This window comes from Prionailurus viverrinus, chromosome B4 (genome assembly GCF_022837055.1).
Source record: "Prionailurus viverrinus isolate Anna chromosome B4, UM_Priviv_1.0, whole genome shotgun sequence".
Taxonomy (NCBI): Eukaryota; Metazoa; Chordata; class Mammalia; order Carnivora; family Felidae; genus Prionailurus; species Prionailurus viverrinus.
This window is the reverse complement of record NC_062567.1, coordinates 76,702,006-76,725,101: the sequence shown is the minus strand read 5'-3', so window position 1 is coordinate 76,725,101 and position 23,096 is coordinate 76,702,006. Positions and strand designations below refer to the sequence as shown.

Here is a 23,096-nt window from a genome sequence, read left to right as displayed (position 1 = left end):
TGCCTTACTCTTCCCCTCACTTCCGCTGAATTTTGCATCGCTGTTTGTCCCAGACGGCGACCCGTACGGGTCCGAATCTAGCCCGGGAACTAAGAGTTAGAGGAGCGGGATCCGCGAGTTTACCGATTCCGGACGGCCTCGCGACCGGCAAGATGTGCTCCCTGGGATTGTTCCCTCCGCCGCCGCCTAGGGGTCAAGTCACCCTCTACGAGCACAATAACGAGTTGGTTACAGGCAATAGCTATGAGAGTCCGCCTCCTGACTTCCGGGGCCAGGTGGCCGGGGCGAGGAGGGAAGGGACCTACAGACATGGGGGCGGGGCACGGGGCACGGGGAACCGGAGGCAGCGTAGCGGGGACTGGGTAGCTGTCCTCAGTCCGGCGAACTGGAAACCGCCTGGCCCAGGTTTGAGAATAGAAGGGCTGGAATGTATTTTAGGGCTGGGATTGGAGAGTGAGGGATGTCGAGGAGCTGTGGGGGCAGGTCTAGAGAGGATGGAGAGAATGAGGGAGAACTTAGGGGATGTGAGGGTGCAGGAGAGCTACCGAAAAGTTCGGTAGTTGTCTACGCTGCGGAGGCACAACCTGGAGCTTTTTTTTACCCACAGCGTTCCTAGGGAGGAAAAGGGAGAGAAACTGACACTTACTGAGCATTTGCTACTTACGAAAGAGGCTCTGAGTCAGATGTGCTTCACAGATATTATAAGATTTAATAATCACAGCAATCCTATGAAATACTCTAGTTTTCCAGATAAGGAAGCTAAGCTCAGTTTCCTTTTCCCACCAGGGTTACATGTATGGGAATGGGAAACAGGTGTTTGGAGCCTCTTACTCTTAGCCCAGCCATGGTTTGGAGATTGACCGGGAGTTCAGCAAAGATCCGGGGGAGAGACTGACTCATTATTACACCACTTATTTCTGGCCTGTAGTGGATCAATCTTCCTGTTCTGAACCTGACTAAGGATCCCCTGAAGACCCCTGGGAGGCTGGACCATGGCACAAGAACTGCCTTCATCCACCACCGGGAGCAGGTGTGGAAGAGATGCATCAACATATGGTGAGAGGTGGCGAAGGGTCTCCTGGGCGGTGGTCTGCAGATCCTGAAAAAAGAGGGGTCACCGTCCCTCTGCCTTGGGCTGCCAAGCTCTCTCTAGGTTAGGGCTGGATATCATCCATCATAACAAATTAGCTGCCCTTACTGAGAAACCTAAGTCAACAGTAGTTCATTTCATCTCCAGTGATTTGCCTTGCTTTCTGATTTAAGTGAGTCTGCTCCCTGCCCCCTCTTCACATCATTACCACTTTCTGAGCTTTTGTCTGAAGCTTAGGTATAGGTATTATGTTGCAGTGAATAAATAATCTCCTATTTAGGTCATTCATTTGGTGCATCTCCCTGTCTGGATTCAGTTCCTGGCTGTATCACTTTTTAGGTGTGTGATGTTGGGCAAGTTACTTAATCACTTGGTCCCTCTCTTTCCTCATCTGTAAAGTGGAACCTATCTTACAAGATTGTAGTGACAATGAAATGAATTAATGGATGTAAAGCACTTAGAGAACAGTGCCTGGCCCGCACACACTAATCCCTTCAAGGGTTAGTTATTATCACTGTCATGTGTAGGATAAATTCCTACAAATCCAATAGGTGGGTTCAAAGGGAGTGTTCCTTTGTACTCTCATGAGCAGCTGCTGCTTCTCCCCGCCTTTTTCTGTGCCCCCTCTTCCTGATGTCCCTTAAATATTGGTGTCCTGGGCTGGACCTAAAATTGATACTTCATACCGGGTGTTGCCTTGTCTGCCAAACCCCCTCAGTTGGCTCTAACATAGGCTTCAGACACTCAGCATGTTCAAAGCCGATCTCTTCATTTCCTTTTCCAAACCTGCTTCTACCTTGTGTTCCTCATCTCAGGGAATGACCTTACTGCTCATTCAGGAGCAAGTGGGTCGAATGTAGGCTCTGGGGCAGACAGGTTGAATCCTGATGCTACTGCTTCCTACCTAGGTCACTGTGACCATATTAATTTTTCAGGCTTCTGTTCTCTCATCTAAAAATGCAGATGTTAACAGTGCCGATTTTGTAGGGTTGTGATGGTGGCTGAATTAGATAATGCGTGTGAAGCATCTAGCCCAGCCCCCGACATACTGTAAGCAGTATTAGCTGCTATAAGTATTACATAGGTGTTTCCTTTGCTATTACTCTTACTAATGTCTATAAGCCTTCACATTCTGTTCATTTTACTTCTTCAGCCTCTCAAATCTGTCTGCTTTTCTCCAACCTTATTGGTTCAGAGCACTTTGGCCTTTTTTCCAGATTTGTGAAATAGCCTCTTACCCCATCTCCTTCTCTCTGTTTTTGTCCCCTTCTAATTTGTAGCCAGACTGATCTTTCTTTCTTTCTTTCTTTCTTTCTTTCTTTCTTTCTTTCTTTCTTTATGTTTATTTTTGAGAGAGAGAAAGACAGAGAATGAGTGGGGGAGAGGCAGAGGGAGAGAGGGAGACACAGAATCTGAAGCAGTCTCCGGCTCCGAGCTGTCAGCACAGAGCCCGACACAGGGCTCCAATCCACAAGCTGTGAGATCATGACCTGAGCCAGCGTCGGATGCTCAACCGACTGAACCACTCAGGTGCCCCAGATTGATCTTTCTAAAATGCCAATGTGATCAGTTGATTCCTCTGTTTAAAATCCTTCCATCGTGGGGAGCCTGGCTCGCTCGGTTGGTAGAGCATGACTCTTGATCTCAGGGTTGTGAGTTCGAGCCTATGTTGTGTGTGGAGATTACTTTAAAAAAAAAATCTTTTCTTGGTTTTCCATTCGCTGGCTTAGGGCAAGTCTTGATCCCTCGATCTGCTTACAAGGCCCTGAAACACCTCTGAGCCTTAGTTGTCTTGTTGGTAAAATGAGCAGAATGCCATTTAGATGAATGTGATAATTAAATGAAAGGATTATATATAAAGTGCCTAGCACATACTTGGCACTCATTAAAATGTGAGTGCATGGTGTTTTTTTTGTTTTTTTTGTTTTTTTTTAGATTTTATTAAAAAAATTGGGGCGCCTGGGTGGCTCAGTCGGTTAAGCGTCCGACTTCAGCTCAGGTCACGATCTTGCGGTCCGTGAGTTCGAGCCCCGCATCGGGCTCTGGGCTGATGGCTCAGAGCCTGGAGCCTGTTTCCGATTCTGTGTCTCCCTCTCTCTCTGCCTCTCCCCCGTTCATGCTCTGTCTCTCTCTGTCTCAAAAATAAATAAACGTTAAAAAAAAATTTTTTTTAAAAATAATTTTTTTTAGGGGCGCCTGGGTGGCTCATCTGGTTGAGTGTCCAACTTCGGCTCAGGTCATGATCTCATGTCTCGTGAGTTCAAGCCCCACATCGGGCTCTGTGCTGACAGCTCAGAGCCTGGAGTCTGCTTTGGATTCTGTGTCCCTCTCTCGCTGTCCCCCTCCCTTGCTTATGCGCTCTCTCTCGCTCTCTCTCTCTCTCTCTCTCTCAAGAAGAATAAATAAAACATTAAAAAAATTAAAAAAATTTTTTTTAAATGTTTATTTATTTTTGACAGAGAGAAAGGGAGAGAGCACAAATGCACAAGCGGGGGAGGGGCAGAGAGAGAGGGAGACAGGTTCCAAAGCTGCCCCCACACGGACAGCAGAGAGCCTGATGTGAGGCTTGAAGCCATGAACCACTAGGTCATGACCTGAGCTGAAGTCAGATGCTTAACCAGCTGAGCCACCCAGGCCCTCTTAAGATTTCATTTAAAAAAATTTTTTTTTAAATTTTTTATTTATTTATTTTTTTAAAAATTTTTTAACGTTTTATTTATTTTTGAGACAGAGAGAGACAGAGCATGAACGGGGGAGGGGCAGAGAGAGAGGGAGACACAGAACCGGAAGCAGGCTCCAGGCTCTGAGCCATCAGCCCAGAGCCCGATGTGGGGCTTGAACTCATGGACCTCGAGATCATGACCTGAGCTGAAGTCGGCCGCTTAACCGACTGAGCCACCCAGGCGCCCCTTAAGATTTCATTTTTAAGTAATTTCTACACATGATGCGGGTCCTGAACTTACAGCCGAGAGATCAAGAGTCACACACTCCACTCACTGAGCCAGCCGGGTGCCCCTGAATGCTCTTATTTTTAGTGCATGTTTATTGAATGAATATAACTTGGGGAGGGAGACTGAAGGCATCAGAATAATCTGACTCACAGCTTTCTCTCACCAGGCGTGATATGGGCCTTTTTGGGGTGCTGAATGAAATTGCGAACTCGGAGGAAGAGGGTAAGTGTTTTCCCCTCCAGCCTTCTCTAGTTTTATGGTTGGCATCTCCCCTCCATATTTTTCTTAACTTCTCCCAGCCCATTTCCCTTTAGCCCTGTTTTTTCTGCCGCATTGCTGTGCCCGTGCCATCTTTTCTCCCCTCTGCCTACGTCACATCCCCCAGAGTGGGTACCCCAAGCATTTGCTGGGCGGAAGGACCTGGGGGATGCTCGTCCTTGCTCATCCTTCATCTTAGGGTACGCATTGAGAGCCCTGTGAATGGTTTAACCAGAGCTGCTTCCTCAACCTCACAGTGTTTGAGTGGGTGAAGACGGCTTCCAGCTGGGCCCTGGCACTCTGTCGATGGGCCTCCTCTCTCCACGGGTCCCTGTTCCCCCACCTGTCCGTAAGTTTGGCTCCCCCCCAACCCCAACCACTCCAGCCACCGTTCCCTCACTCCTGCCCCCTTCCATTTCCCATCCCTTAAGGTCAGGGTGGGGTGGGAGTCTGCAGAGGGTGGGAGCAGTGCAGCTCCCATTGAGGGGATAAACTCCCTGTGTCCCAGCACCCCTTCTATCCGCTTTGTTCTTACAGCTCAAGAGTGAAGATCTGATTGCTGAATTTGCCCAAGTCACAAACTGGTGAGTGTACGAGCTCCAGGGCTTTTGCGGGAAGGAAGTCCTGAACCTTGGAACTTCTCTGAGGGAGAGGGTAGTCAAAGCAGAGACCCCTCCCACTGCTTTCCCGACTGTTACCCACATTCTCCTTCCTCCTACTTCCCGACAAAAGAAATGAAAAGGGAAAAACAATACTGCCCTCACGGGAAAGGGAATCTGGGCCTCTGGGCTGGGGGACGGGAAGGTGCAGGTTCCCCTTCCTCATGGTCACTCCTGCGCCAGGTCCAGCTGCTGCCTGCGGGTCTTTGCGTGGCACCCCCACACCAACAAGTTTGCGGTGGCCCTGCTAGATGACTCAGTCCGCGTGTATAATGCCAGCAGGTATGTGGCAGGCCCCGACTCTGCAGTCTCCATGTCCATGAGTCATCTCCCTATCCCCGCTAGCCTTGGTTCCAGGGGTCCTGTAGTTCCTGGGCCTGGTCCACAGGACCCCTTCCAGAATCGTGTCAGGGAGGCTCTACAGCTAGACACGTCCTATTTCCGGGTCTAATCTTTATCCTAGCCTTCTGTCTCACAAAACCCCTGGGCTCTGTGTGATCAGCTTTCTTCTCTTGGCTTTCCCTCCTCAACTGAACTCCGGTCCCCTGAGCTATAGTGTCCCTGCTCTGACTCAGCTCCTTAATCTTCCCCACAGCACTATAGTCCCCTCCCTGAAGCACCGGCTGCAGCGAAATGTGGCGGCTCTGGCCTGGAAGCCCCTCAGTGCCTCTGTCTTGGCTGTGGCCTGCCAGACCTGCATTCTCATCTGGACCCTGGACCCCACCTCTTTGTCTACCCGGTGAGTCCCAACAGCCTCTGTCTTACCTTGGCCTGAGGGTTGCGGCCAGGCCAGTGGTGGTGGGTGTTGAGGTCTGGAAGAAGTTCTTTGTCTTCACAGTGCTTCGCAGGGCTGTGGGAGAAGCAGACCTAAGGTCAGCGTCAAGGTGCTGAGAATGCCATCATCTAGAGAAAGGGACGGAACTAGGAACTTCAGGAATTGTGGGGAGTGTGTATCCATGGATCGTGGAGTGGAAAGACTTCTTTTTCAGAGGACTGTCTGATGTAGGGTTTAAAGGAAGTGGGGGAGGGAATTAATGTAGACAGAAGTTGAAATCAAGGAAATTTGAAGAAGAATACCCACGAGAACTAAGTAAATATAAAACCAGAAACTGATTCTTTGAATTATGAATAAAGAAAGAAAACTTTTTGGCCAGCCTTATCAGGGTAAAAGAAAACATCAAAGTATAGTATTTTCAAAGTGGGAGAGAAGAGATAACAGCAGACATGGAAGAAAATAAAAGAACAATTAGAGAATATCATATAAAAGTTTAGACCAACCAATGAAAATCTAAAGGAAATATTTGATTCTCTAGCAAAATTTAACCAAAGTGGATTGTGTAAGAAATTAAAACAGATGAGTTCTACCACTAAAAAAAAAAATGCCAGGCTACGGGGCTCCTGGGTGGCTCAGTCCGTTGAGTGTCTGACTTTGGCTTAGGTCATGATCTCATGGTTAGTGGGTTTGAGCACCGTGTTGGGCTCTGTGCTGACAGCCTGGAGCCTGCTTCAGATCTGTGTCTCCCTCTCTCTGCCCCTTCCCTCGCTCATGCTCTGTCTCTCTCTCTCTCTCTCAAAAATAAATCAACGTTAAAAAAAAATGCCAGGCAATTTTGCCAATGAGATGGCATTATGAGAGTTCTATGATAATTTGGATGTTGTTTGTTTATTTTTAAAGTAGGCTCCATGCCCAACATAGGGCTTGAACTTTGAGATTGGGGCATGACCGTGAGATTGAGTCTCATGCTCTATTGACCAAGCCAGCCAGGCACCTTTCCATATTTTTTGAATTAGATCAGATCATCGAAAAATTTGGAAAGCCTCCTGATTTTTTTCCCTTTTAATAAACTTTATTTTGGTATAATTTTAGATGTTTAGAAAAGTTGCAGATAGTACAGAGTCATGGTACACCTGTCACCCAGTTTCCCCCATTGTTAACATCTTACGTTACTATGTTACCTTTGTCAAAACTAAGAAACTGATGTTTGTACATGACTAGCTAAGCTCTGACTTTCTTCAGATTTTACCAGTTTTTCCATTGATGTCCTCTTTCTGTCCCAGAATTCATCCTGATTTATTTTTATGAAGCTAAATCCTAAAACTTAAACCTGACAATAAGTAGTATAAGAAAGATATTTGAGCATAGATTCAAAAATCCTAAATAGGGCTGCCTGGGTGGCTCAGTCAGCTGTGTCTGACTTTGGCTCAGGTCATAATCTCACAGTTCGTGAGGTCGAGCCCCACTTTGCTGAAAGCTCAGAGCCTGGCATCTGCTTCAGATTCTGTGTCTCCCTCTCTCTCTCTGCCCCTCCCCTGCTCATACTCTCTTTTTCTCAAAAATGAATAAACATTTAAGAAAAATATTAAAAATCCTAAAGGAAATATTAGCAAATAGAGTCCAAAAGCATATTTATTTATGTATTTTTTAAGTTTATTAATTTATTTTGAGAGAGTGTGTGCACATGAGTGGGAGAGGGGCGGGGGGGGGGGGGGGGAGAGGCCCCAGCAGACTCCACCCTGCCAGAGCAGAGCCTGACGTGGGGCTCGAACTCACCAACCGCAAGATGATGACCTGAGCCAAGACCAAGAGTCAAGTGCTTAACCAACTGAGCCACCCAGGTGCCCCCAAAAGCATATTAAAAAAAATCTTAACCATGTAGAATTTTTCAGAAATTAAAGACTATTCATTGTTAGGAAATCTATTAATATGATTTATTGCACTAGCAAGTTAAAGGAGAAAAATATTTCTGTCCATAAATGCTCTTCTTAAAAAGCAGACATTCCAGGTGAAAACAGAAAGTAAAATAGGAATACAAAGAGATGATCTAACATAAAAATTTACTTAGGAGGGAAAAAAAAAAAGTATTTACTCAGAATCAGTAGCTCTCGTGTTAGACAGTGAAATAGGAAATATTAAAGGTATTTTCTCCAGTAATGTCAAGATAAAGACAGTTACCATTATCACTGTTATTTTTCTTTTCTTTTTTATTTTTTTAAAGATTTTATTTTTTGGAGGTGCCTGGGTGGCTCAGTTGGTTAAGTGTGTGACGCTTGATTTCGGCTGAGGTCATGATCTTGCAGTTCGTGGATTCAAGCCCTGTGTTGGGCTCTTCACTGACAGCACTGAACCTGCTTGGGATTCTCTCTCTCCCTCTCTCTCAAAATAAAGAAACATTAAAAAAAAAACAACAACAAACATTAAAAAAGATTTAATTCTTTGAAGTAATCTCTGCACCCAAACTGGGACTCAAACTCACAACCTGAAGATCAAGAATCACATATTCTACCAACTGAGCCAGCCAGGCGCCCCTCATTGTCACCATTGTTAATCAACATTATTTTTGGAGATTCTAGTGCGTGCATTAAAACAAAAAAAAATGTGATGTCTTGAAAACGAAGGGAAAATTATTATTCTTTGAAGGTAGGATTTCATACCTAGATAAAACAAGAGACTCAACTAAAAAAACTGTTTGATCTAATACACCTAAATGTAGTAAGGTGACTGGATCCAAGAAACCAAAAACTTAATAGTTTTCTTTTATACCTATAAAAATTATTGAGAAATTGAAGGAGAAAAAATATTCTATTTACAGTACATACACTTACTGAATCGCTAAGAATAAATTATTAAATGTATTTAATCTACCAGACATCTGAAGAAAGTTGTGGAAGAAACTTGAACTAGAGCTGACTAAATGGGGAGACATACTATATGCCCAGACAGGAAAGTGTAATCACAAAAATACCAAATTAAGTGGACTTGCAACCAGAATTCTTCTGGCTTTTGTTTTTCTGAACTGGGCAAAATGATATTCAGAATTTTTATTAAAGAATAAATCTGGAAGAATCGCCAAGAAAAGTTGGCAAAGAAAGAATATTGAGGGGAGACTTGCCCTACCCAGTATTAAAATATTTTATGAAGTTACAGTAATGGAAAGTTACCACTGTCTGGATAAACAAACCAGATCAGTATAACTGAATAACGGAACAGATCTAAGAATATATGAAAATTGAATATATGATAAATTTGGCTTATTATTACAATAAAGAAGTTGTGTGTGTGTGTGTGTGTGTGTGTGTGTGTGTGTGTGTGTGTGTGTTTTAGTAGTTTAGTAGTGTTGGGATAACTGGCTATATCCTTTTGGGAAATCATAAAGGTAGTCTTTGCTTTATACTTTATCTACAAGTAAATTCCAAGCAGACTAAAAAACTAAACATAGAAATAAGGGACTAGAAGAAAATACAGAATATTTCTTATTCAGAATGATATTATTAAAATTAAAATGTTTGATAATATCCAGTACTAGCAAGACCAGGAAAGTGATTACTTTTTTTTTCTCGTGAGAAGACTATATTGTACAAACTTTTCACAAAATAATTTGTTGGTGTATTTATATTTATTTAGTTAGTTAATTTTTGAGAGAGAGACAGAGTGAGCAGGGGAGGGGAGAGAGAATCCCAGGCAGGCTCCACACTCTCAGCAAGGAGCCTGATTTCACAAACTGTTAGATCATGACCTGAGCTGAAACCAAGAGTTGGACACTTAACTGACTAAGCCACCCAGGCACCCCTATTTTTTAAAAAGTGCCAGCCTTTTTTACCCCCAAATTCTGAATTCATGGTAACGTGAGTATATAAGGATATCGATACAGAGAATTTTTTTGCCACATTATTTGTAATAAAACATTACGGGAGTGCCTGGGTGGCTCAGTTGATTAAACGTCCGACGTCCGACTTCGGCTCTGGTCATGATCTCACGGTTCGTGAGATTGAGCCCTGTGTCAGGCTCTGTGCTGACGGCATGGAGCTTGGGATTCTCTCTCTCTCTCTCTCTCTCTCTCTCTCTCTCTCTCTGCCCCTCCCCTGGTCACATGTGTGCTCTCTTTCTCTCAAAATAAATAAAGAAACTTAAAAAAAACCTACATCGTAAACAATTGTGAAATCTCCATTGGTGGAGGCATGAGTGAATGAATTACAGTTTATCTGTTCAGGGGAACGGAGATAGTGGAGCCACTGAAAAGAATGAGATGGATCTCTGTGAACGGACCTGAAAAGATAACTGACTTAATGTAAAGTTCAAGAATAAGTTGTGTTCTATGATCTAGGATCTCACTGGCACTAGAGGTAGTTACAGTTTGGTGGAAAGGGAAGAGGATGGCATTGATTCAGGTCACAGCCTGCACCCGCCAGGCCAAGTATGTGGTTCTGGATGTACAGAGCTGACGAAGTCACAGCCTCATGGTGGAGGATGACCTCACATGCAGCACCTTTGTGACAAGCAGAAAATAATGCGGGAGCACAGACAAGAAGACTAATTCTGACAAGGAAAGACAGAAAGACAGGGTTTGCAGCACGGGATGAGTTCTGGGGAGCAGCAGCAGATATTTCTGGAAGAGAACTTGGAACCCTGAAGTAGAGTCATAGATGATCCCAGGCCCCAGGCCGGGCGATGCGGCAGGGAGAGGGCTCTGGTCTGGGGCAGAGCACGGCCTCTCCCCTGCTCAGCACCATCCAGCTTTGCTGGTCAGTTCTTGTCTCCTGGAGGCCCACGATACAAGCTTCCTCTCTTTCATGCACTTTCATCCATGGACCTCATGGTGGCGACTCTGCCCTTCCCTCCCCTCCCCTCCCCTCCCCTCCCCTCCCCTCCCCTCCCCTCCCCTTCCCTCCCTCCCTCCCTTCCTTCCTTCCTTCCTTCCTTCCTTTTTTCTTTCACTTCCCTGACCCTTATTCATGTCTTCTAACTTGGATTTGAGGGGCCATTGGGTTTGGAAGTTTTAGTGGAAGGCAAGGAAGTAGAGTCGGGGGCATTCCTTTTGTCGCCTTCTGACTTGATACCGTTTCCCCTCGGCAGACCCTCTTCTGGCTGTGCACAAGTGCTCTCTCACCCTGGGCACACACCTGTCACCAGCTTGGCCTGGGCACCCAGTGGGGGACGACTGCTCTCAGCTTCACCTGTGGATGCTGCTATCCTGGTGAGTGGTCCCCACCCCTCCTTTGGCCATTTGAGCCCCCTCAGACTTGAGACAAGAGCATTCTTCTCTGGTGGTGGAAAATATCCTGGGGGCTCCACTGACAGCGTGGAGCCTGCTTGGGATTCTCTCTCCTTTTCTCTCTGCACCCTCCCCTGCTTGCTCTCTGTCTCAAAATAAATAAAGTTCTGCTTGCTATCCCTGTACATATAAACCTATTCTCCTGTTTTAACAGCCCCTCTCTTGCTTCCTCCCCTTTCTGTGTCTTTCTACCTAGAAGAAGGGCAGCCCCCATGACAGGTCAGGGATGCTGGAGTTCCCTCTCACTCCTGCCCCTTCTGCCTAGGTATGGGATGTCTCAACGGAGACCTGTGTTCCCCTTCCCTGGTTTCGCGGCGGTGGGGTTACCAATCTGCTCTGGTCTCCGGATGGCAGCAAAGTTCTGGCTACCACTCCTTCAGCTGTCTTTCGGTGAGTGGGAGGAGAGCAGGGGAAGGGGTAAGGACAGGAACGACCCAGAGAAAGGCACTTGGCTCCTGGAACTTCCAGCAGGAAGTTCTGTGACCATTCTCTGACCTGGCCCTGAGACCGGCAGAGGGAGGGAAGTACAAGTTTTGGAACCTAGAGGTCCTAAGCTGTGACCTGACTCTTTCTGGTGCAGAGTCTGGGAGGCCCAGATGTGGACGTGCGAGAGGTGGCCTACTCTGTCAGGGCGGTGTCAGGTAAGAGGCGACTGTGATTCAGAGAGCCAGGGAGCAGGTGGGCCCCAGATTGTCCCAGCTTGTCTCCCTTTGTCCCCCTACAGACCAGTGTTCCTCTACCTTTTGTTCCTTGACCCCAGACTGGCTGCTGGAGCCCAGATGGAAACCGACTGCTGTTCACTGTATTGGGGGAACCACTCATTTACTCCTTGTCATTCCCAGAACGTTGCGGTGAGTCAGGGGAAATGGCTCCGGATGCAGAGTATCTGGGGCAGTCAGAGGAAGGCAAGAACCCCCTGGAATATGCTACTCTGAAGGATAAAGGGAAGTAAAACTTGGGAGACTTGAGAGGTGTTGATGCTTACAATAGGTGGGAGGCAGGGGACCAGTGAGAGGCCCTTTCCTGTACTCCAGAGCCTCTGCCCTTCTTGCAGGGGAGGGAAAGGGGCGCGTTGGAGGTGCAAAGTCAGCCACCATTGTGGCGGATCTGTCTGAGACAACAGTACAGACACCAGATGGAGAGGAAAGGTGAGCTGATTGGTGAGGGAGGGGCAGTCAAAAGGTGGAGGGGCCATGCTGAGCCCTCCCAACCTACTGTTCTGACCCATAGACTTGGGGGAGAGGCTCACTCCATGGTCTGGGACCCCAGTGGGGAACGTCTGGCTGTGCTCATGAAAGGTAAGAGTTGGGGAGGAAGGACTTTGTTCGGCTACAGCCATCTTCCATTAATGGAGGGTGTCCATGTCCTGGCTGCAGGTCTCCGCCCTGTCCCGGGATTCTGCCTATAGGGGGCCTTCCCTGTCACATCCATTTCTTACAGGAAATCCACGCGTCCAGGATGGTAAACCAGTCATCCTCCTTTTTCGCACTCGAAACAGCCCCGTGTTTGAGCTGCTTCCTTGGTAAGTGCCAGGTAGGCCCATCAGGTCTGGACTCCCCACCAGCTTTCCCACACCGAACCCACATCCTACTCCACTGCCCGGCTCCAGATGCCTGCTCACCTTCTCCCCCTAGTGGCGTTATCCAGGGGGAGCCAGGGGCCCAGGCACAGCTCATCGCTTTCCATCCTTCCTTCAACAAAGGGGCTCTGCTCAGTGTGGTGAGTAGGCCAGGCTACTGGGCTCTTCGGGAGCGGGGTGGAAGAACCAGGGCTTTGGCTGCTGTGTGGCCTTCTTTGGGCCTAGGCTCTGATAGACTTTTTTTGTCCCTCTCTGCAGTGCTGGTCCACAGGCCGAATTGCCCACATCCCTCTGTACTTTGTCAATGCCCAGTTTCCACGTTTCAGTCCAGTGTTTGGCCGAACCCAGGAGCCCCCAGCTGGGGGCGGAGGCTCTATTCATGATCTGCCCCTCTTTACTGAGACATCCCCAATCTCTGCTCCATGGGACCCTCTCCCTGGGCCACCGCCTGCCCAGCCCCACTCCCCTCACTCCCACTTCTAATAATAATAATAATAATAAATTCCCTTCTTTGTTTTCCACTCAGTTATGAGACTTTTTTCCAGAGAGTTGCGCTGGGGTTTAGTGAAGAAAAGAAGGTGTGGACTTTGGGTTAAGATGGCTGTGTCACTTTTCATGAATTGGGTCAGATTATTTAACTTTAGGAACTGGGTGGTTTTCAAATGCTTTGGAAAGCAAAGCTGAGAAAGTACCTACCATGGACTTTGGCATATAATAAACATTTCACTTTTCCCAAATTTCAGCAGGTTCCCAAAAGGGTGCAGGGCAATAATGGGGCAAGGACTTGATCAATATGAGACAGATGGCATTTTATTAGGGTAGGGGATTTGTGGGACTCATCGGCACTGGGCGCTGGGCCAGGGTGGCACGGGCCATGCTCAAGGCACCCTCTCGGGTGTGGTGCCCACCAATGAAACCGCTGGTGTGGACAAAGATGCAGCCAGGAATCCCACTGACCTGGTCCAGGGCCTCATCCCGAAGTCCCCGCCATGGCTCTGGCAGGGGCAGCCTACAAGTGAGCAGAAAGAGGAAATTGGTGGGAGCAAATGGAGGCCTTGAGGAAGAGAGAGAGGGAGCACAGAAGAGGCCAAGGTTAGTGGCTCCCTCTGATAAAGGGCTGAAACAGACCTGAAGGTCTGCAGGGCGGTCCTCTAAGGGCCTTACCGGCTCTGGAATGAGTGGGGCTCCTTGGGCACACACTGTACCCGCCACTGTCCAGCCTGGTCAGTGTAGATAACAAAGGCGATGGTCACCGGAGGGGACAGCCCAGATTCCAGGTGGTAGAGGTGCTCCTTCCAGGGGCATCCACCTTTGGCCAGTTCTACTATCTCCCCACTTGGGTCCACCTGAAAGGGAGGCATGGTTGGAAGGTTCAGGATGAAAGTGGGAGCCCCTGCCGACCGGCAGCCTACCAGCAATCACCAATTCGTGAACCACAGTGCCTCCTCCCAGGCCTGTACCTGGAATCGCTGGGCCAGGGCCTCTTCCACCAAGGCCCGGGCTGGCAGCCAGCTGTGCTGGTAGAAGCCCACTCTCTGCAGAAACTCCTCTCGAACTAGATCCATTGCACGCTTGAAACCAGCCTGGGAATCGTGGGAATCAGAACCATGGTGCCGGCCCCAACTTTTGACTTTGCTAAGACTGGAAGAGGCAACCACTCTCATTTCCTCCCCCGAAGCACTTACTTGCCTCACAGTCCCTTCCCCTGGGGCTCTCCTTACCTCAGTGTCTTGGTTGGGCTGGTTCCAGGTAGGATTAAGCCGAGCAACCCGGGCGCTCAGTGTGGTGGTCAGCACATATCTAGGCTCTCCCTCCTCCCACTGGGAGATCCCATTGTCCACTGCATCCACCTCCTCCACGAAGTTCTCGTACATCTAAGGCAGCAGCGGGAGAAATGCTCTTGAGGGTACCTACCACTCGCATACAGTTGTCTAGGTTTCAAAGTATGCGCACACACACTCTTTCATTGAATCTTCACAACAGTCCCGTGAAGCCTCTCGGCATTCATTGGACGAAGAAAGGGGGAACTGGGGAGTTCAGCGGCTTAAGGTCAAGCTAACAGTGCTGGGGCTGGAATTCTGATCACCTGACTTCTAATCCAGCACTCCCTCCGCTACTGTGCGGAGCCTGAGTCAAGGCCAGTGTGTGTGGGGTGGGGGCTGCTGACTTCAGAACAAGTTCCATGAGGGGCTCTGTGGAAGTGGATGGATCTCTGGCTGAGAGTGGGTGAGTCTCCAGGGAGGCCGAATGGGCTCTTCAGTGACCTGGTGAGTGAGGTACAGAGGGGTCTGGCCAAACACAAGTCAGGTAGAGAGACAGCTGGAGGAGACACAAGCTGGGATGTGGTTCCAGGGAAGCCCAGAATGTGCCATGTGCTGTACCTCTTGAGCCTGCAGAAATGGCAGGGCAGGGCCTCAGGAGCCTGGGGGGTAGAAATGATATGCGGTATCAATGCTTAAAGCAAAACTGCCCGACGACACAGGCCTACAATATCAATATGTCTGCGGTTTGCAGAAAAGTGCTGTTCTTGGGGAGAGCCGATAAACTCCTCTGTGCCCAGCACCTCTTGGTCTGGACCCCAACATGATGCTCAGTTAAAACTTGGTACAACCTCCTTTAATTGCTTAGAAACTCCTCAGCAAAAGGGAAAACGGACTCCAGCAGTCTGAAAACCTTAGTATTCCAAAAGCTCCAGTTCAACCATTTATATTTCTTCACTTCTTTGGATCATACTCCTCCTGTGTCACAGGGGCAGATGACAGGCAAGTGGAGACAGAAATGAACTCAATGGCCTCTGCAACGACCAGAGCTGACTAAATCTGAGGTTTGACTTATGTTTTTAAATGTATTTATTTTGAGAGAGGGAGTGCACATGCACGAGTAGGGGACGGGCAGAGAGGAAGAGAATCCCAGGCAGGCTCCAAGCTCAAAACAGAACTCGACTCGGCGTTCAATCTCATGAACCGTGAAATCATGACCTGAGCCAAAATCAAGAGTATGCCGCCCACCTGACTAAGCCACCCAGGCACTCCTGAAGTTTGACTTGTGAGCTTCATGGGAGTGGGGTCAAGTAGGTGTCCTCAGAATCCCTGTTTGATGTGACACGTGTGCCAGGGTGAGTGGCCCCATCCCCTCCCCGCAGCAGGAACGTGTGGAGCTGCTTGCAGGGGGTGCTGATGGAACCTGCAGAAGTTTTCGTAATCAAAACCCTTCCCAGCTGAGCTTCCCAATCCATGCGTCCGAGATCTGCCCCCGACCCTCCTTCAGGGCAGCCAGAACCTCTAAGCCTTAATGCTTCCAAACGTAAGCAGCCACCTCTATTACCAAGTTGTTAATGCATGTCAGGTCAAGAAAAGGACCAGGAAATGCTGCTTTACAGTTTTCAAAGCCCTTCTCCAAACACCACCTCATCCACTTCTCACAACTGCCCCACGACAGAGATGAGAGAGACTGACCATCTCCTTGTGAGAAGATGAGCTTGAGGGAGAGGGTGCTGGGCTAGCTCTGGGCCAGGATTCCTGACCTGAGGCCCAGTCCTGCGTGAGGCCCACTCCCAGCCGGTGGAGATGCATATATGGGTCATCTCTGTCCTCGGGTCCCCACCTTGTCATAGATGGTGCCCACCATGCTGTCCTCTTCGTTAGTGCCCAGCAACTGGGCCAGCAGCTTGTGCCCGAAGTGCAGATAGATGAGTCCCGCACTGCTCAGCTTGGTCTGCCACGGCTTCCCAGGAGACAGGGAGCTCATGGTCTCTGTGAAAGATCTGAGGAGCACAGGGAGGTGGGGCTGAGGCAGAGCTGCCCCAGGAAACCCACAGTGTGTGTGTGCACGTGCACACACGAGTGGGTGAGGATGCTGGAGAATAGTCAGGAGTTGGGAGGAGGAAGCCCAGCTGTGAAGGCTTCAGCTTTTCCTTGGGGTTCAACATGGACGTCAGCTTGGAGTCCCCATTCATACATGCATTCAACAATGGATTACTGAATGTTTACTACATGCCAGGCTTTGTGTGTTAGACGTTAGGGATTACAAAAAAAAAAAAAAAAAAAAAAAAAAGACCTAAGACAACGTCCCTGCCTTCAAGTTCATCTATTAAAGGTAGACAAGCGGGGCGCCTGGGTGGCTCAGTCGGTTAAGTGGCCGACCTCGGCTCAGGTCATGATCTCGCAGACCGTGAGTTCGAGCCCCGCGTCGGGCTCTGTGCTGACAGCTCAGAGCCTGGAGCCTGTTTCAGATTCTGTGTCTCCCTCTTTCTGACCCTCCCTCGTTCATGCTCTGTCTCTCTCTGTCTCAAAAATAAACGTTAAAAAAAAATTAAAAAAAAAAAAAAAAAAAGGTAGACAAGCACACAAACGACCAAGTGAATGCTCTAGCTAGGTTATAAACAACGATAAGGAGGGAAGGGGGAGGGAGTGTGTTCAGGCCAAAAGATGAATCAATAGGTGTCGCCAGCCAAAGAGTGAAGGAGAAAAGGCGTTCCAGGCAGATGGAACAACATGTACAATGGCTGAGAGATCTTTTCATGGAACTGCAAGAAAGGCAAGCTTGGATGCGAGGAGTGGCAAAAAATAAAGCTGGAAGGGTCAGCAGGGGCCAAATCATAGCAGGCCCTGTCCGCCGTATTTTGGAGCTTGGACTTGATGTATACGTAGTGGGGAGCCACTGAGAGACTTTAGTGGATAAGTGCCTGTTAGAGCACTGTGCTGGCTGGCAGACAAAAAAATATATATATACGCAAGATTACCTGCAGCGGTGTAGGTGAGTGAGGAAGGCAGAAATTTGAATTCTCAGTGGCACAGAGAATAGGGAAAAGGTAGGGCAGTTCTCAGGGAAACAGAAACCAACCATAGCTGTAATTTCTAACTACCAGTCCATCATAATCCCCTAGGGAGCTCATTTTTTGTTTTAGTGTTATTATTAAATAGTGGGTAAGTACAAAAATATTTATAAAATGTCCATAAGGTATAAAGACTAACATAGTAACTCCCTCAGATAAAAGTTCAAAAAGAAGCAAAACTAAATTGTTGATGGAAAACAGACATGTGCTGAACTACACGGCAGATCAAGGGCAAGATGGACACAAAATTAAGGATACTGCTTACTTCTGGGGACACAGGGGGATGGGACAGGGAAGAAGTACTTGGCACAGATGCAAAGGTAATGGTAATGTTCTAGTTCTTAGGTTGGGAGATTGGTTCTTAGGTGTTCATTACAGGTTTTATATTCTGAAAACGTACATTCTTTTATGTATCGAACGCTGCATAGTTTTAAAAAAAGTACATAAAATCATGAGAAAAAATAAATTAGTCAATACTGTCAAATGTCCCAAAGAGGTCAACTGAAGTGAGACCTTCAGCCAGCAACCTGAGTTTGGTGGTGAGGTCACTGGTGCCCTTTCCATGAGCACTGCCAGTGGAGAGACTGGGAGAGGACCAGCTAAATGAATGAATGGAATGAACTGGAAGGGAGGTGGAGCCAGGATCCGCTCTTCTTTTGAAGACAGGCTTTGAAGGGAGGGGAGGAGATGAGGCTATAAATAGAGGGTTCCCACACCACATCATTTATGAATGTAACATGTACACTTGGGAAGGAAGCGAGGGAGAGAAATACTTAAAGAGAATTAAAATAAAACATCCTCATAATCTCTCGGAGATCACCACTTTCAACAGTGTGGTGTATATGAAGGAGGGTTTTGTTTTTCGGTTACTCCTTTGATTTCCAGGCGGGAGAGGGGAGGGGTGGGCAAAAAGCAGCAGAAGGGCTGGGGTTCTGGAGAATGGCGGTGTGAGCCCCCAGAGTTAAAAGTAATAACATCTGGAAAGGGGCGAAGAGAAGGGAATGAGTTTCCTGAACAGGACGGAGGGAGCTGAGGATGCCTGGGAGTGGGAATCTGAGGGTGTGCCCGCAGAGGCTCAATTTCCTTGGAAAAGTGGGAGAGCTTTTCCCGGGGGAGCTGGAGGAGGCAGGGCCTTGAGGAGAGGGGAAAAGGGCTGGAACGGTCCTGCGGACGATGGGCTGGCCTCGGAAAAGAAAGACTTCCCAGTGGAGGAGTATAAATGAAGAGGAAGACCACACACGTCTGAGCGGCCACCAACCACCGCCACCGCGTGGGCCCAGCTGTCTGAAGCGGCACGGACACGTGAAAGGACGACCCTGGGCTGGGGTGCTGAAGGGGGCGAGGACGGCGCCAGTGAGAGGAAAGCCTGGCTGAGCGGAGGAAGGCGGCCGGTCGCGAGGGGCCAGAGGCCGGCCCGGGAGCCAGGGGAGGCCCGAAGCAGGATGGACGGGTGCAGAGCGGGCGGAGGGCTGGCGGGCTGGCGTCCCGCGGGACTCGGGGGTTGGCTTTCAAGGATGAGGCGGTCCCCTTCGCTGACGCGGGCCAGACCACCGCGGCGGCTGCTGCCTCGGAGCGGAGGAGAGCCGAAGTCAAAGGAGTTCAAGAAATAGTATCTGGGAGCTCACCTCTGGTGATGGTCATATCGGTGTCTCTGCGGGTCGTACTCGCCACCCACGTCTACCACGATGTCACAGGCGGCCAGTTTTTCGGGGTCCCGGGTCCGCACGATCTCTGCGTCCTGCAGGGAACACAGGAGGTGAGGGGGCGGCTGGGGTCGTGAGGGAGGAGGGGCGCACGGGCGCGGCCCGCGCCGGAGGCACGTTCGGCCGACCGTACCCGGTACTCGGGCAGGAGGCGCAGCAAGGCGCACGCCAGGGCCTCATCGCAGTGGAAAGTGCCGTTGTGCGTCCCGATCCGGGGCGGTGCCATGCGGCTGCTGCGGGGTCGCTTGGACGGCGGGACGGACTCCAGGCTGAGCGTCCGGGGCCCGGCCCGGGAGGGTGGCGGCCGCAGCAGCAGCAGCAGAGGCAGAAGACCACACAGGGAGCGGTGGCCCATGCAGCCTCCCGCCCCGTGGGGAGGCGGGTCGCCAACCCGGAAGAGGAAGAGCCCGCTCAGTTCCATTTCCGCTGGGCGGTTCCCATGGCAACCGTCCGCAATGTCCAGGTCCGCTCGGCACTTCTCCCCAACGCCCCGAGAGGCTCAGGGTGGAGCCTCCTAGATAAGCACCGCCCCATCCCTACAGAGCTGGCTCTAGGGAGGGGCACAGCGTCTCGACCACCGCCCTCCGGTCTCACCACCAGTCCTTTGCTTAATGCAAGAAAAGACCAACATTCTGCCCAGCTGGCACATTTATTAGCATGAATAAGACCCTTCCCTTCCTTGACCCCAGGAAGCCACGCCCACAAAGTCCCAGGCTCCTTGAAGCAGGGTCCCTCTGTCCCATTTCTGATACAAGCTCTCAGGCCTTGGCAGTAGCCTGAGTTGCCCCCAGGGCTGTGAGCTGCTGAATCTTCTGGCTCATCATCTCCATGACAGCTGTGGAAAAAAAGAAGCGTTCAGACCCTGGTCTGGAGCTAGAGGGGAGAACCCAGAGTTCAGGAAGTGAGAAAAAAATTAAGGACAGGTGGACAACCAAGTACAGTTAATAAAACTTTTAACACAGTGATTCACTGGGGGACACACACAAATTTAGAGTCTACAATGTGTCTAAATATGATAACCACCGGGACATAAAAATGAACAAAATACAGTCCTAAATGATTCAAACATAACCAGAAAATTATACTGTGGATGAGAGTTTTGCCTTTAGAAGAGTGCTTCTCAATTCTGTGTAACGGAATTACCTGGGGAGCTTTTAAACAAACACTGACCCCCAGACAGTAAGTGCCATGACACTTACCCTGTTTCATGGCATGCTTCTCCTGCAGAGCTGGCTGGATTTTCTCCATTTGCTTGGTGAGGAAGTCTATCTTCCTCTTGAAAAAGTCCTTGGCATCCTCAGCTGTCTGCAAGGCCAGGTGAATGAAGGGCTAAGAGGAGACCCCATGCTGCACTCTAGCTCATCCCCTAAACTTCCCTTCTCTGCTCAGAGAGGCATCCACGTGGTAACTTCCACTCACCTTTTCTACATAGTAGCCTGTTCCCACATCGATGAGGACATGTTCCACATCATGTAGCTTCCCCGGGACATACATCTGAGAAGTAAGGATTAAGGGAAAACTAGCCCAGCAGGAGTCATGATTCCCTGTCAGCTAACCTGCTTGGCCTTTTCTAAAAAGCTACAAGGCACAAGGACTGAAGGATCTGGAGGCCTCAGAACTATACCTATACACTCCAGATGGGGAGGGACAGAGAACTCGGTGCCTTATGGAGAAAGGACATATGCTGGAAACACCCTCTGGCCCTCCCATTCTCCAAGCAGTTCTTATAACTCTTCCCACTAGCCCCTCTAGAAGGACTACATACAGTGTTTTCCTACTGCTGTGGAGTAGTAAAAGTGAAAAGCCAGCCTCAGGGCACCTGGGTGGTTCAGTCAGTTAAAGGTCCAACTTCCACTCAGATTTTGATCTCACGGTTCATGGGTTCAAGCCCCTGCGTCAGACTCTGTGCTGACGGCTCAAACCTGGAGCCTGCTTTGGATTCTGTTTCCTTCTCTCTCTCTGCCCCTCCCCTGCTCAGACTCTCTCTCACTCTCAAAAATAAAAAAAATAAAACATTAAAAAAAAAATAGCCAGACCACTTTCCCTCAACAGCCCCAATCACAAAATCACTAGCTAATTCCTGACAGACTTAATGCTAAGTGGCCAATCCCTATGACACTACTTCTGTTGTTTTCTTTTCAGCCTGTCAGTTCTCAGCTTCCAGGTGCCCTACTGTCACAACTCACTCATTCAAGTAAAACAATCCAGATTTCTTACTAACAACAGTTTGGAAATAGCCACTGTTAAACCAAAATTGAGGATTCACACACAGAGCCGACCCCCTTGTTTCTATATCCTATCCTTCTATTGTTTATGTCTTCTAAGTTATTAGTCAAAGTGTAAACACACCTGTTTTGTCTTCACATTAGACGATATTCTCAAACAGCAAAGGGAAATAATCACACCTCAATTCTACACATGCCTTTGTGCTCACAAAGCATTAGCTGGATATTGGCCCCAGGCTAGGAGAGGTATAAAGTGTGTATAATAAGAGTGTTCTCAGAATCATGGGGACACTCTGCAGTAATCAAAACTAATCCCACCTTTTTTTTTTTTTTTTTTTTTTTTTTTCCCTCGAGAGAGAGACAGGTGAGAGAGAAAAAGAGACAGCAGGGTAGCAGTTTCTGTCGAAAGGATACAGAACTCGTCAGTGGGACGAGTAATTCTTTCCCTGTGAAAGCAATTAAGACAAACAAGCAGGGAAGGTTAAGACGTTAAAGGGAGTTCCAATACGGCACAGCACAGAGATAGTAAGAAACAGGGACAACAGGAGCAGAGGAATGTCCCGTACATTTCAATTCTAGGCAGGCAACATGCAAAGGGCTCACATAGCGGCATACAATACGTAGTGGATTGCTTTCTCTTCTCAGGTAAGGACAACTGGATTAGAAGGCGGGGCGAGAGTAGCCGGCTCACCACATCCCCCATGTCGCCTTCACGCGCCTACCCCATACCCTCGTTGTTCTTGTTCAGCACGTTCAGACAGTCCTTGGCTTCCACATACTTGGTCTGTACCACCTTGAGCTGGGCAATGGACGTGGACAAGAACTCCACTTCCTAGGGAGGACGGGAGACAGGGTCAGTCTGGGAGGTGGAGAAAGAGGGGAAGCACTGCCGGAAAGGGGGCTTATCCTGGGATGGTGTGGGGGTTTCGCAGGGGAAGGCAAGCATTCCAAAGGGGGGAGGAATGGGGGCGAGAGAGTACGCGTGGGCAAAAGGGATGTGAGGCGGGAAAGGGGTGTCAGCCGCCCGTCCTCACCTGGTCCAGCTGGTTCTTGAGCATCTCTAGCTGTGGCAGGTTCAGCTCGGTGATGTTAACTGACTGCGCCATGTTGGGAAGGAGGACTAACGAAGCGGAAGCCGCCTCGGCAAGCAACGCTCTAGCCGCCCTCTGCGCATCTCGATGGATGCGCCTGGAGGCCTCGCTGCGCCGAACATCTCTATGATCCTCCATCCCGGAAGAGAAAGAAGGGCTGGAGTCTTTAACTTGAATTGTAGAGCAGCTCGTGATTTTCACAAAACCTCGCCCGCCTGGCATAGCAAAGTTGTAGCAAACAGGCTTCCTACGCTCAAGGAACTTATAAAAATCTTAAAAATATCCAGTTCATAACAATATTGCAAAGCAATGTATGCTACTCCACGTGGGTCGTATAAACATAGTGAATGACAGGCAAGCAAGAAACCTGGGAAGTTCGCGGGTCAATAGCATCGCAAACGCGGTGCTTTGGGATCACCAAGAGTCTGGTGATGGAGAGAATAAGGAGACACGTTATCAACCAATAAGTACAGTACAAGGTTTATTAATCAAAACGATGTTTTACCGTAATGTGTTAGATGTGAGGGATACACAAGAGTGTAAGATAATGTGCTTCTGAGGAATTTAACAATCTAGTTGGTGAGAGAAAAAACATATGTAAATAGAATTCCAGAGAATCTACTGCTGACGTGTGCGGTCCTGACAAGTGTAACAGG

The 23,096-nt window shown here is 48.9% G+C and overlaps 3 protein-coding genes across 7 annotated transcripts; 1 reads left to right on the top strand and 2 right to left on the bottom strand.

The window, feature by feature from the left end:
• The first annotated feature begins 16 nt into the window (after positions 1-16).
• On the top strand, positions 17-13,112 carry AAAS (aladin WD repeat nucleoporin). 5 transcript variants are annotated; one of them, XR_007153957.1, is made up of 16 exons: positions 17-275; positions 929-1,056; positions 4,208-4,263; positions 4,557-4,648; positions 4,837-4,883; positions 5,142-5,240; positions 5,554-5,697; positions 10,810-10,930; positions 11,274-11,398; positions 11,589-11,649; positions 11,769-11,952; positions 12,063-12,156; positions 12,239-12,306; positions 12,449-12,530; positions 12,618-12,727; positions 12,846-12,909. XR_007153957.1 is itself a non-coding variant. In XM_047866749.1 (16 exons), exons 1-16 carry the CDS (start codon positions 153-155, stop codon positions 13,068-13,070), a joined length of 1,734 nt encoding a protein of 577 aa, XP_047722705.1. In that variant the 5' UTR covers positions 22-152; the 3' UTR covers positions 13,071-13,112. The 5 variants fall into 5 exon arrangements, 4 of the variants coding, with proteins under 4 accessions (XP_047722705.1, XP_047722707.1, XP_047722709.1 ...); XM_047866749.1 differs by having other exon boundaries at positions 22-275; positions 12,643-12,727; positions 12,846-13,112; XM_047866751.1 differs by having other exon boundaries at positions 27-275; positions 11,769-11,859; positions 12,643-12,727; positions 12,846-13,112.
• A 267-nt stretch (positions 13,113-13,379) lies between these two features.
• On the bottom strand, positions 13,380-19,530 carry MYG1 (MYG1 exonuclease). Its single transcript, XM_047866756.1, has 7 exons — positions 19,258-19,530; positions 19,047-19,159; positions 16,191-16,350; positions 14,309-14,461; positions 14,048-14,170; positions 13,752-13,933; positions 13,380-13,596 (listed from the first exon to the last, which is right to left on the bottom strand). The coding sequence occupies exons 1-7, from the start codon at positions 19,477-19,479 to the stop codon at positions 13,401-13,403; spliced, it is 1,149 nt and encodes a 382-aa protein (XP_047722712.1). The 5' UTR covers positions 19,480-19,530; the 3' UTR covers positions 13,380-13,400.
• A 224-nt stretch (positions 19,531-19,754) lies between these two features.
• PFDN5 (prefoldin subunit 5) lies at positions 19,755-22,489 on the bottom strand. The gene is made up of 6 exons (XM_047866757.1): positions 22,384-22,489; positions 22,079-22,181; positions 21,764-21,795; positions 20,544-20,618; positions 20,324-20,429; positions 19,755-19,959 (listed from the first exon to the last, which is right to left on the bottom strand). Exons 1-6 carry the CDS (start codon positions 22,453-22,455, stop codon positions 19,883-19,885), a joined length of 465 nt encoding a protein of 154 aa, XP_047722713.1. The 5' UTR covers positions 22,456-22,489; the 3' UTR covers positions 19,755-19,882.
• Positions 22,490-23,096: the final 607 nt, after the last annotated feature.